Genomic DNA, 11,399 nt, shown 5'->3' with positions numbered 1-11,399 from the left:
CCAAGTACTTAACCACTACGCCAGCTCATAAAACAAAGTCTCTTGTCATTTACTGCAGCAATTCACTTGGAGAATTGTTTCAAGGGCTGTGCGCGTTCTGTGAGACAGGAATCCTGCTGGCTAACCACACTTATTACACACAAAACCACCCACAGCAGGAAAGTGCAAGGGCTCTATTCATATACAAAAGTGCAACACAAACATATGTGCAAACTATAAAGATCATACAGACAGACAGCGGTTAAAGCGCATCCTGTTCTTATAATGCACATTCCTTTCTTAGGGATTTAAGTTCTATATGCATCACAGTCCATGAAAATTTCTAAGTATATGACAGTATTCCAACCCGCCATCAAAGTCCATGAATATCTCAACGTGCAACAATATTCCAACCCAAAACACTATTCGCGATAATATGGGGGTCTTCATTGGTGTTACTGGATGTTCCTTTTTCCGCTTATTGGGAGTCACTCAAAGAGACAGTTTTTCTGATATTACATCTGCCACGTCACCTTATCAACAACATAATCAAGTGTATATGAATAGAGCACTTGCATTTTTCCTCTGTATGTGGTTTTGTGTGTAATAAGTGTATGTTAATGCGCCATTCTGTTTCAATTGTTGTGCCGGTAACCTAGTGAAGTATGCATCCCACATTCCTCCCCCTCCCTGTGGCCTGGAATGAGTCTATCGCTGTCCTTGAGTTTGGAACACGTAACAATGCCGGTCTAAACGCGGTCCTTTCCTTATTCTTTCTATTGTGGAAACAGATGGGAGGGGGAAGACCAAGGCCCTTTCCCCACTTACCTTTGTCCGAGGGTTGCTGCACGCAATTCCCAGCGCGCGCAATTCCTGGCGCGCCCCGGCTTCCCCACGACCCCGCACTCTGCGCAGGGTCATCACAAGGCGCCATTTGAAAAGGTGCCAGGAATTACGTGCGCTGAGGTGGTGCGAGAGAGGCAGCGTCGGGGCGGCTGCGTTCTCACCGCCCCTGAAGTGGGGAGTGTAGCTGGACCCCACGCTACTTTAGGAGAGTAGCGCAGGGCTTAAGGTAAGTGGGGAAAGGGCCCAAGAAAGCGGGAAAGTTTGGCGATATATGCTAGCTGCAAAAGGCTGAGCCACAGCTCTGGTTTTCTGCAGTTCAATAAAACTCTTGAGCCTTTCCAAAGTCTCGATTGTTGACTGGAGTAACAGACCCTTACAGTTAGCCAATGGGCATAGTGTTTTTTGGTACACAAGATACAATCGTTCAGAGAACTGAATCTAGGTTTCGTTTCCCAGTGTGAAAGATCCTCAGCCCAAATCACATCACAGGCCCAAAAAGAATGGGAGACGAAGGTTCCGGTTTAGGGTGGGGAGGGAGGCAGGGTGAAGCACTTACTTGGGGGTGCCCCACTTTCCAGATGTGCTCCAAGGAGCCCTTCAACAACTGCAGCTCGCTTTCCAAGCTTGAATAATCCTCCCAAGCTCTGTCACTGTCCTGAGTGGGGAAAGAAGACCAGCAGACACGTATTCATAGATTCCTCCCCGAGTACTAAAAACAGGGGCAGGCTTGGGGAGCAAGCTATGCGAGGAAATCTACAGCATTTATTTATTTGTTTGTTTGTTTGTTTGTTTGTTTGTTCGATTTATAGGCCGCCTCACCCCCCAAAGGGCTCGAGATGGCTCACAATATGGTTGTTCTCTAAGACAGCAAATCAGTACAAAAATATAACTTAAACCCATTAAAATCTAATAGCAGCAATTACTTTAAATGAATAGAAATTTAAACAACAAAAGTTGTTAAATACAGGCGCCCGATCCAAAGGCCAGAGAGGGAGGGGGAAAGGCAGGGCCCGAGATGGGAATCAGGCCCAGCCAAGATGGAAGACAGGCAGCCTCAGTGGGGGGTGGTAGAGCCGCGGCTAGCCCCCCCCCCAAAGGCCCGGTGGAATAGCTCTGTCTTACAGGCCCTGCGGAACTCACCAAGGTCCTGCAGGGCCCGGACAGCTGGAGGTAGAGCATTCCACCAGGCAGGGGCCAGAGCTGTAAAGGCCCTGGCCCAGGTCGAGGCCAGCCTATGTAAACCCTGATTAGCACACAGATGGTTCCCATGGCTTAGAAGGGGGGCCAGATGTTTCCAGTGGCTTAAAAGGGGGGGACAAAGCTAACTTTTATACAAATTTATCTGACTGGTTGCTTGGAAGAGATTTTCTCTCACCCTAGGTGACTAAGCAAGTCTCTGTTTACAATCCAGTCCTCCATTCCATTCAGCAGCTGGTGATGGCTGCTTATTCAGGGATTCCCTGTTGAACTCTGGCCGCTTCCGCACATGCAGAATAAAGCACTTTCAATCCACTTTCACAACTGTTTGCAAGTGGATTTTGCTTATCCGCCCAGTAAAATCCAGCTGCAAAATGCATCGAAAGTGCATTGAAAATGTGCATTATTCTGCATGCGCGGAAGGGACCTCTGCTCGGCAGCTGCCCACCAGACAGGATAGAGAGGCGCTCACCAGAGCCAGATCACACAGGCGTGCTCGGACTTGCACCAGCTCGTCCTGCAGCTGCCGCCGCTGGCAACAGATTTTCTCCACCGTTGCATCCTGGCCTTTAAACTCCTCCATCTGCAGACGCGTCACCTCCAAGGCCTTTTCAAGCCGTTCCTATAGAGGCAGATTTAAGCCAAGACTCACCTCAGCAACATCTTCCTGATGAATGATACACAGACCTGCACAGGAGCCCGCAGCAACCCCAGGACTCCAAGGCCAAGCCACCACCCACAAGCCATTACAACCCAGACCCATGGGGACCATCAAACGGTGTTGAAAATCAAATAGCACTCTAGAGAAGAAGAGGAGGAGAAGGAGAAGAAGAGTTTGGATTTATACCCCACCTTTCTTTCCTGTAAGGAGCGTCAAAGTGGCTTACAAGCTCCTTTCCCTTCCTCTCTCCACAATGTGAGGCAGGTGGGACTGAGAGAGTTCCCAAGAACTGGGACTAGCCCACGGTCACCCAGCAGGAATGTAGGAGTGTGGAAACACATCCAGTTCACCAGATAAGCATAAGCATTTATTGTCATTGTGCACGCAGATTTACAGCAGCATTCCTCGATGCACACAATTTCAGACTCATACCCCATCCTCACTTTCCCCTTCCTCCACCCATCCCTACACAGCCCCAAACACATCAACACGAAGCCGTAGAGTTTAGCATAGCCACAGCTCTAGAGTAGAAGCTGTCTCTAAGCCTCTTTGTCCTAGTTTTGATAGACCTGTATCGTCTGCAGGATGGTAACAGTTCAAAAAGAGAGTGTGCTAGATGAGACGGGTCTCTCAGAATATTTTGGGCTTTTTTTAGGCTTTGGGAATTATAGAGTTCTTCCAAGGAGGGGAGAGGGCAGCCGATAATCCTCTGTGCAGTAGTGATCACCCTTTGGAGCTCCTTCCTATCTGCCACTTTGCAACTGGAGAACCATACACAGATGCAGTAGGTTAAGATTGCCACTCAGGTGGGGGGAGTGGGGAATCAAACCCAGTTCTCCAGATTAGAATCCACCTGCTCTTAACCACTACACCATGCTAAATGGTTTAAGAGACCATCTTCTGGAAGGGTTCATATAGTCCTAACTACGAATTAGTGCCCTAACTTAAATCCACATTTGAGAAATTTGAACTGGCTGTTCTTAACACGTTGTAAAAAACAACATAGCCTTGTAACAGTATCCGTTAATTTGCATTTGAACTATTGATCCGACTTCATCATTTTGTCTGTTTTGCTCTTAAACGTCTGACCTCTCTCATCATCTACTATGTGTAACTGCTAATTCTATTCAGAATAGGATTCACACCTAACCATGCCTCTCTTATGTTACTGTCTCCCTTATATTAAGAATTTCTGTTTTAAAGATTCATGGGAGAGGCCTCTCTGACTCACCTCCATGACCGTCTGCATAAGGATTCCCAGCATGATTTCCCTTCACGGATCCATATGAAGAAGTAAGCTACCTCTCAAGAAAACTCATATTGAAATAAAGGTTCTTTGCCTTTAAGGTGCCGCTGGACTTTCATTTGAGTTTGCTATTTCAGACCCATATGGCTACCTTAGCAGACCAGGTGCTCGGGAGCAGCAGCAGCAGAAGGCTATTGCTTTCACATCCTGCATGTGAGCTCCCAAAGGTATCTGGTGGGCCACTGCGAATAGCAGAGTGCTGGACTAGATGGAATCTGGTCTGATCCAGCAGGCTCTTTCTTATGTTCTCATGTACGCTGGCCCAGAGGTGGGATCCAGCAGGTTCTCACAGGTTCCCGAGAGTAGGTTACTAATTATTTGTGTGTGCCAAGAGGGGGTTACTAATTGGTGATTTTGCCGCCTGATTTTTGCCTTAGTTACACCCCTCCTCTCAGCAGTAGCGCGCAGAACTTGAAGCAGTCTAGCAGGAGGTGCACCGGCGTGCGTGGCAGCCTGTGCCTGCGTGCATTCATTTCCTGCCCAAGGACCGGCGCAGCGGCTCCGTCGTTGCCACAGCCCCGCCCAGGAATGCCCTGCCCCCAGAATGCCCGGCCACGCCCCCATCGTGCCCCGCCCAGCCCCATTGGCGCTACGCCACAGTTTGACTCCCACCACCATGGGAACCTGTTACTAAAATTTTTGGATCCCACCACTGCCCTGGCCTCTCTTTATAATATTTGCCACTCCCACCTTTCTGCTGTTTCTAGTAGGGTAGCCAGGTTGGGAAATTCTGGGAGGTTTGGGGAAGCCTAAGCAGGGACGTGATGGCATAGAGTCTGTTCTCTGGTCATTTTTTTCCCAGCGAATTTGATCTCTGCACTCTTGAAATCTGTTGTAATTCTGGAAGCTCTCCAGGTCTCGACTGGAGGCTGACAACCCAAGTTTGTAGCTTTAAGTAAACAAAGTAAGTGGCTTAATGAATGTACATCCCAGTGCATTTGAAGATGTGACTCACAAAAGCTGACGCTGGAATGAACTTTGTTCTGTTTCATTCATGGCTAACAAACTGGGAGGGTGTTTTCCCAGACGTTGAAAAGGGAAGAGGAAGGGGCAATGATTTACCTTTTCAGCCCGGAACTGGCTGATCTCTTCTTCCAGGCCTCGAAGCACTTTATCTTGGCCGCACAGTTTTGTCAAGAGAGCCTAAGAAGCAGAGGGGGAGGGGGTGAGAGAACTGTAGCCCGTGAACATCTGGAGAGCCACAGAGCCAGAAGAATGGTAGGCTTTTTTTAAAAGGAACTAAATAACTGTGTGGTGCTGGTAAACATTTAACCGAGTTCTCTATATGCAACATTGGCCTACATACAGGGGTGTCAAAGTTGCGGCCCTCCAGATGTTCATGAACTACAATTCCCATCAGTCCCTCCCAGCATGAGCATTGGCTATACTGGCAAGGGCTGATGGGAATTGTAGTTCATGAACATCTGGAGGGCCGCAAGTTTGACACCTGTGGCCTACAAGATGCCCCAGGGAAGCTGCCAGGCAGAGATGGAAGAAGTCGCCGCTTTTGCTGGCCTCCAGCATTTGGTAATCAAACATACACTTTCATAGAGAAGCAGAGGTTATGGAGAAGCCTTGGGGTCATCAGCCAATCCCACTCTACATGACAGAAATGTGTCCCGCACACACCTACATTTATTTCCTTCTTTGTGACCTCACTGACTCTCTGAAACCAAGAGGTCACATTCAATCCCACGAAGCCTTATGCTTCTCTATTTAGTGACTTCGTTTATACCCTGCCTTTCTCTCAACTGGAGAGTCAAAGCGGATTAAATGGTTCTCCCCGTCCTAGAACAGATTAGAGCGAGAGTACGTGGCTGGCCCAAGGTCACCCAGCAAGCTTCCATGGTAGAGCAGGGATTCAAACTTGGCTGTGCCAGATCATAGTCCAATGTCAGGAAGAGCCTTCCGGACATCAAAGAGGGCTACGTACCATTATGTTAATGGGCCCTCACTTTACTTTCAGTTTCCCGCCTTCCCTTGATGTGCAACATGTGGCAAACTAGGGCCCCTTCCGCACCTGCAGAATAATGCACTTTCAAACCATTTTCACAATTGTTTGCAAGTGGATTTTGCTATTCCGTACAGTAAATCCAGCTGCAAAGTGCATTGCAAGTGGATTGAAAGCGCATTATCCTGCAAGTGCGGAAGGGGCTCTGGAGTACCCAAGTGCCAGCACCTGACTTTATCTCCTCACACCGACCTTGAGAACCAAACGGTTGTAACATTCTTGTCTTGTATTGTCAAAGGCTTTCATGGCCGGAATCACAGGAGTGCTGTGTGGTTTCCGGGCTGTATGGCCGTGTTCTAGCAGCATTCTCTCCTGACGTTTCGCCTGCATCTGTGGCTGGCATCTTCAGAGGATCTCTGAAGATGCCAGCCACAGATGAAGGCGAAACGTCAGGAGAAAATGCTGCTAGAACACGGCCATACAGCCCGGAAACCACACAGCACCCCATTCCTGTCTTGCTTCACTCTGCCTTTGATATGGGGTGAGAAGGTGGGGGGGAGAACTTGGGGATAAAAGGTTGTACCCAAAGACAGTTCTTTTAGCCAGGATGATGTCTGTCAATAAAGGCTTCTGATTTGACATCTAGAGTCATATATTGTTCTACAGATCCCGGGCTTGATATCCAAAAATCTAACCGCTACACAACGCTGTCTGTCCCACATGTGGTTCTGGGGAAATAAGAGTAGCCTGGCCACTTTTTCTTTTTTTTAACTAATTTCACTTGCTGATCTCTGCGAATTAAAGGACTCTTAAAAGTACAAGAACCGGGCAGGCTGTTCATCTTTCCCGCCAATGAATGAAACAGCTGCACGAGATGCTTACGTCGGTGTCACTTTCAAATCGCTGCCCACCAGAGCTATGGATACCCCTCGCCAGATTTCGGCACTAGAAAGACAGGAAAGCAGGTGATCTAAACATGAAAACAAATCCAAGGTGGAGCAATCCCACAGAACCCCACTTAGGGAAGATTCCAGATCTCTGCAGTCAGTGGTGGGATTCAAATAATTGAACAACCAGTTCCAGTGGTGGGATTCAAAGAATTTAACAACTGGTTGTTTACAAGCACCATTTTAACAACCGGTTCTGCCAAAGCGGTGCGAACCGGCTGAATCCCACCACTACCTGCAAAAGTTAGTGCAACCAACGCTTTTAGAAAAGACAGAGGGGAGCACCTCCATTAAGACATTGGGACATCATCAAAACCAAGGCTGGGTGTGGGGTGTTGTTGTTTTTTTTGGTAAAAATGATTACACATGCAGGTCAAATGGATTAATTCTTTGAATGACACTTTGACTTCATCAGCTACTTATTTTTTAAATCAGGTGACAGTCCTGACCCCGGATCTGAAAGCCAGGAGGTTCAAGCACGAAGTCACATACCGTGGTCTTTTTCCCAGCATTGGGCCTGTTGGGCATGGGAGGCAAAGGTGGCAGGTGGAGATAGCTGGATGAAGCGGAGTGGGGGGAGATCTGCAGGGAAAGGGAAGACGGAGTTAAGTAGTGTAGACGCAGAAAGGTAATGAGTAGGGCTGTGTGTGCGCACCCAGATTCCATAGAATTGCAGAAAAAAGTGTATCAGTCACAGGTTGTGGTGTGTTTTCCAGGCTGTGTGGCCATGGTCTGGTAGATCTTGTTCCGAACGTTTCGCCTGCATCTGTGGCTGGCATCTTCAGAGGTGTATCACAAGGAAGAAGAAGAAGAAGAAGAAGAAGAAGAAGAAGAAGAAGAAGAAGAAGAAGAAGAAGAAGAAGAAGAAGAAGAAGAAGAAGAAGAAGAAGAAGAAGAAGAAGAAGAAGAAGAAGAAGAAGAAGAAGAGGAGGAGGAGGAGGAGGAGCAGGAGGAGGAGGAGGAGGAGGAGGAGGAGGAGGAGGAGGAGGAGGAGGAGGAGGAGGAGGAGGAGGAGGAGTTTGGATTTATATCCCCCCTTTCTCTCCTGGAGGAGACTCAAAGGGGCTTACAATCTCCTTGCCCTTCCCCCCTCACAACAAACACCCTGTGAGGTAGGTGGGGCTGAGAGAGCTCCGAGAAGCTGTGACTAGCCCAAGGTCACCCAGCTGGCGTGTGTAGGAGTGCACAGGCTAATCTGAATTCCCCAGATAAGCCTCCACAGCTCAGGTGGCAGAGCGGGGAATCAAACCCGGTTCCTCCAGATTAGATACATGACCTCTTAACCTCCTACGCCACTGTTGCTCCTGGAGAAGTCTGTTACACGCTGTGTCCAGTGTGTACCAGATCTACCAGACCGTGGCCACACAGCCTGGAAAACCCACAACCACCAGTTGAATCCGGCCATGAAAGCCTTCGACAATACGTACTGGTCACACTTTGCCGCTGTTGGGAAATTCTCAATTTTCAGCTCTTACACTTGCAAAGGTTACACTTGCAAGTTTACTGGCAAAGTCCTCCGCAGTTTCAGGAGACAGAACGGCGGCTGGGCCGAGTTTCAAGTGTTTGGGGGCAGAGCGTCTGGGCTACAGCTTTCCCCTCTTTCGTGACTTGCAAAACTGTAATCACGCCAACAAGAAAAACACAGCCAAATAATTGATGCACGTTCGCTGGATTGGTCTGGTTCGAGGGGGTTACTCTGCTCAGGGTAAAGCTGTAACGTTTTTAGGTTTTGCAAGACGAACACAGCGGAGCGAGGAGGCAGAGCAAGGGGAAGGAGGGAGACAGACTGTTGAGAAAACAGAGGAGGTCGTGTGTGAATGGGTACAGGGTACTCACCAATCGCCCCTGAAGCCGAGACATAACCAAAGTACGAGATGTCCCTGTGGATGGTGAGATATAACCACGGTCTGAAAACTGGGAAGAGGAGGGAAAGGTTAATGCTGGTGTCAAGCAAGGGCAAGCACCACAGCCCAGGCCTCTGTGGCCACCACTGCTGATGTGGCCACCACTTACCCTGGTCTGTGGCTGCCTCCCGAGAGAGGGCGTGAGGCCTTCTTCACCCATCGGCCGGGTCCTGCTGGGATGAGGACTCCGAGCGTAGCGCCGGCAATAGGGGTCTTCCGAGGAAGGGAAGACATCGTAGCGGTCGGCAGGTGTCAGGGGGTGCCCCCTGGTGCCAGGCGACAGAGTGGCATAGGGGTTTGGGGGGAGGCCCTCACTGGGAGCAATGTCGACTCTCCCCATGGGCGTGTTGGGCCGAACGAGGGTCCTATGAGCGGATAGGTCTTCGCACGACGCGGCTTGTGCAGCCACGGTTTGTGGGGGCTTCCGGCGGGCCCTGGGCGGTGAAGAGTGAGCGCCCGGTATCCGAGGAGATTCGGCGGGGGTCAGAGGGAGGGAGTAGGAGCGCGAGGAGCGAATAGAAAGCAGAGGGGACGGCTGAAGGGTCCGAAAGGAAGAGGCGGGCGAGGGACTGTCAGAGCGGCGAGGCGGAGGGGACCGTGGCCGCGGGGAGAGCTTTGCGTGGATGAAAGGTGATGCGCATCCGTCCGTCTGGGAAGAGAGGGAGCTGCCGATGGAATCGGATAAGAAAGGGTTAATAGGGTCTCACTCCAACAGCACTTTTTTTTCGATTTTATAATGCTTTATTAACAAACAAAATCATATACAAAACAACATATAACAAAAACATATAATGGTGGGCTTCCACATATGCGCTTTCCTATCTGTCAACATTATAATTCATTCAAAAAACATGTATTTCCATACTTTCGTCTGTAATTATCTTATAATACTTCCAAGATAACATATTTTTGATTGTTTTTTTCTTTCCAAATGCTTGAACCAATGTTTCCATTGTTCCGAAAAGTTTTCTTTGGTTTCTAATATTTCGAAACCTGTTAATTTTGCCGTTTTGATTAACTCTAACACCTTTAGCAGCAGTGGCATAGAAGGGTAAGAGCTCGTGTATCTAATCTAGAGGAACCGGGTTTGATTCCCAGCTCTGCCGCCTGAGCTGTGGAGGCTTATCTGGGGAATTCAGATTAGCCTGTACACTCCCACACACGCCAGCTGGGTGACCTTGGGCTAGTCACAGCTTCTCGGAGCTCTCTCAGCCCCACCTACCTCACAGGGTGTTTGTTGTGAGGGGAAAAGGGCTAGGAGATTGTCAGCCCCTTTGAGTCTCCTGCAGGAGAGAAAGGGGGATATAAATCCAAACTCCTCCTCCTCCTCCTCCTCCTCTTCCTCTTCCTCTTCCTCTTCTTCTTCCTCTTCTTCTTCTTTATTTGCCAATCCGCAATTATAGGGATTTTGTCTGTTTTCCAGTTTGGGGCAAGGACTATCCTTGCTCCAACAGCACTTTCTATTGGCAGCCCCGTTTTACGCTGCCTCCTTCCTATTCCCCTTCCTGGCCGCTGTCAAAAAAAAACATCTTACCTTAAATCTGGTTGCTCTCTTATTTCTTGTGGGTATCCCCCATTGAATGAAGAAGACAAAGAGGTCCTCCCGGGGCACGGAGATTCTTTTCGATCAGCCACGGGTGAGAAGACCTCAGCTTCCTGCGCCTCCGAAATGTGGGCAATTTCCAGGGATTCGGCACTTTTGGAGATGTCGTCCTTTGTGAGCATGCAATCCTCGAAGCTGTTGTGGGCAGACGCGGACTGGTCTAGGAGGCCCCGGCTGCTGAACAGAAGGACAAGGGAAATGTCAGTCATAGGATCATAGAGTTGGAAGAGACCAGAAGGGCCATCAGGTCCAACCCCCTGCCATGCAGGAACACACAATCAAGGCCAGTTGGTTAATTATCTAGAATCTGGCTAGCTGTTATATTTACACTGAGATTACTTTGCCGTGCCGTTCTAACTTATGTTTATATATATATTACTCCAATGGGAGAATGAAAACAATTTTCCAAAACATTTGGTTACTGTTTGTAAAATTATAAATTTATTTTGGTTACTTAAAAGTAAATTGCTACTCCAGTGGGAGAACTAATTTTTGAAGTCTTCATTGTTAGCCTGTGGGTACAAGTTTTCTTCATTTTCACTTCAGGAACACACAATCAAAGCACTCCGGTCAGATGGCCATCCAGCCTCTCTTTCAAAACCTCCAAAGAAGGAGACTCCACCATACTGTCGAGGTAGTGCCTTCCGCTGTTTTTGACTGGACACTCGATGGCAGGGGTCTTCAAACTATGGCCCTCCAGATGTTCATGGACTACAATTCCCATCCACCCCTGCCAGCATGGCCAAGTGGTAGGGCTTATGGGAGTTGTAGTCTATGAACATCTGGAGGGCCACAGTTTGAAGACCACTGCTCTATGGCAGGAGGCAGAGGCTGACCTAGATCTCAGTCAGGAGCATCTTAAATTGCACACCTTTAGGTAGGGCTGAATATGTGGCGATGTGTAAGGGGCAGGCAAAAAAAATGATGTCAGTAGCTATGCACTCGAAACACCTTGGAGTGAACTGTAGGCTTCTGCCTTTCGATGTTGAAACTTATTTAATGTGT

General features: G+C 48.7%; 1 protein-coding gene across 1 annotated transcript in view; it reads right to left on the bottom strand.

Moving 5' to 3' along the window:
* Positions 1 to 614: 614 nt before the first annotated feature.
* Positions 615 to 11,399, bottom strand: part of PLEKHA4 (pleckstrin homology domain containing A4) — a 45,316-nt gene continuing 34,531 nt past the window's right edge. The window contains exons 7-15 of the mRNA XM_048516708.1: positions 10,326 to 10,571; positions 8,901 to 9,456; positions 8,724 to 8,801; positions 7,380 to 7,469; positions 6,823 to 6,885; positions 5,052 to 5,132; positions 2,495 to 2,644; positions 1,382 to 1,480; positions 615 to 698 (exon numbers count right to left, since the gene is read on the bottom strand). Of these exons, the coding sequence (XP_048372665.1) occupies positions 615 to 698; positions 1,382 to 1,480; positions 2,495 to 2,644; positions 5,052 to 5,132; positions 6,823 to 6,885; positions 7,380 to 7,469; positions 8,724 to 8,801; positions 8,901 to 9,456; positions 10,326 to 10,571 (1,447 nt within the window). The remainder of the gene's footprint in view (positions 699 to 1,381; positions 1,481 to 2,494; positions 2,645 to 5,051; positions 5,133 to 6,822; positions 6,886 to 7,379; positions 7,470 to 8,723; positions 8,802 to 8,900; positions 9,457 to 10,325; positions 10,572 to 11,399) is intronic.

This window comes from Sphaerodactylus townsendi, linkage group LG15 (assembly GCF_021028975.2).
Source record: "Sphaerodactylus townsendi isolate TG3544 linkage group LG15, MPM_Stown_v2.3, whole genome shotgun sequence".
NCBI lineage: Eukaryota > Metazoa > Chordata > Lepidosauria > Squamata > Sphaerodactylidae > Sphaerodactylus > Sphaerodactylus townsendi.
The sequence above is the reverse complement of the archived record's forward strand: the minus strand, read 5'-3'. Positions and strand labels throughout refer to the sequence as shown.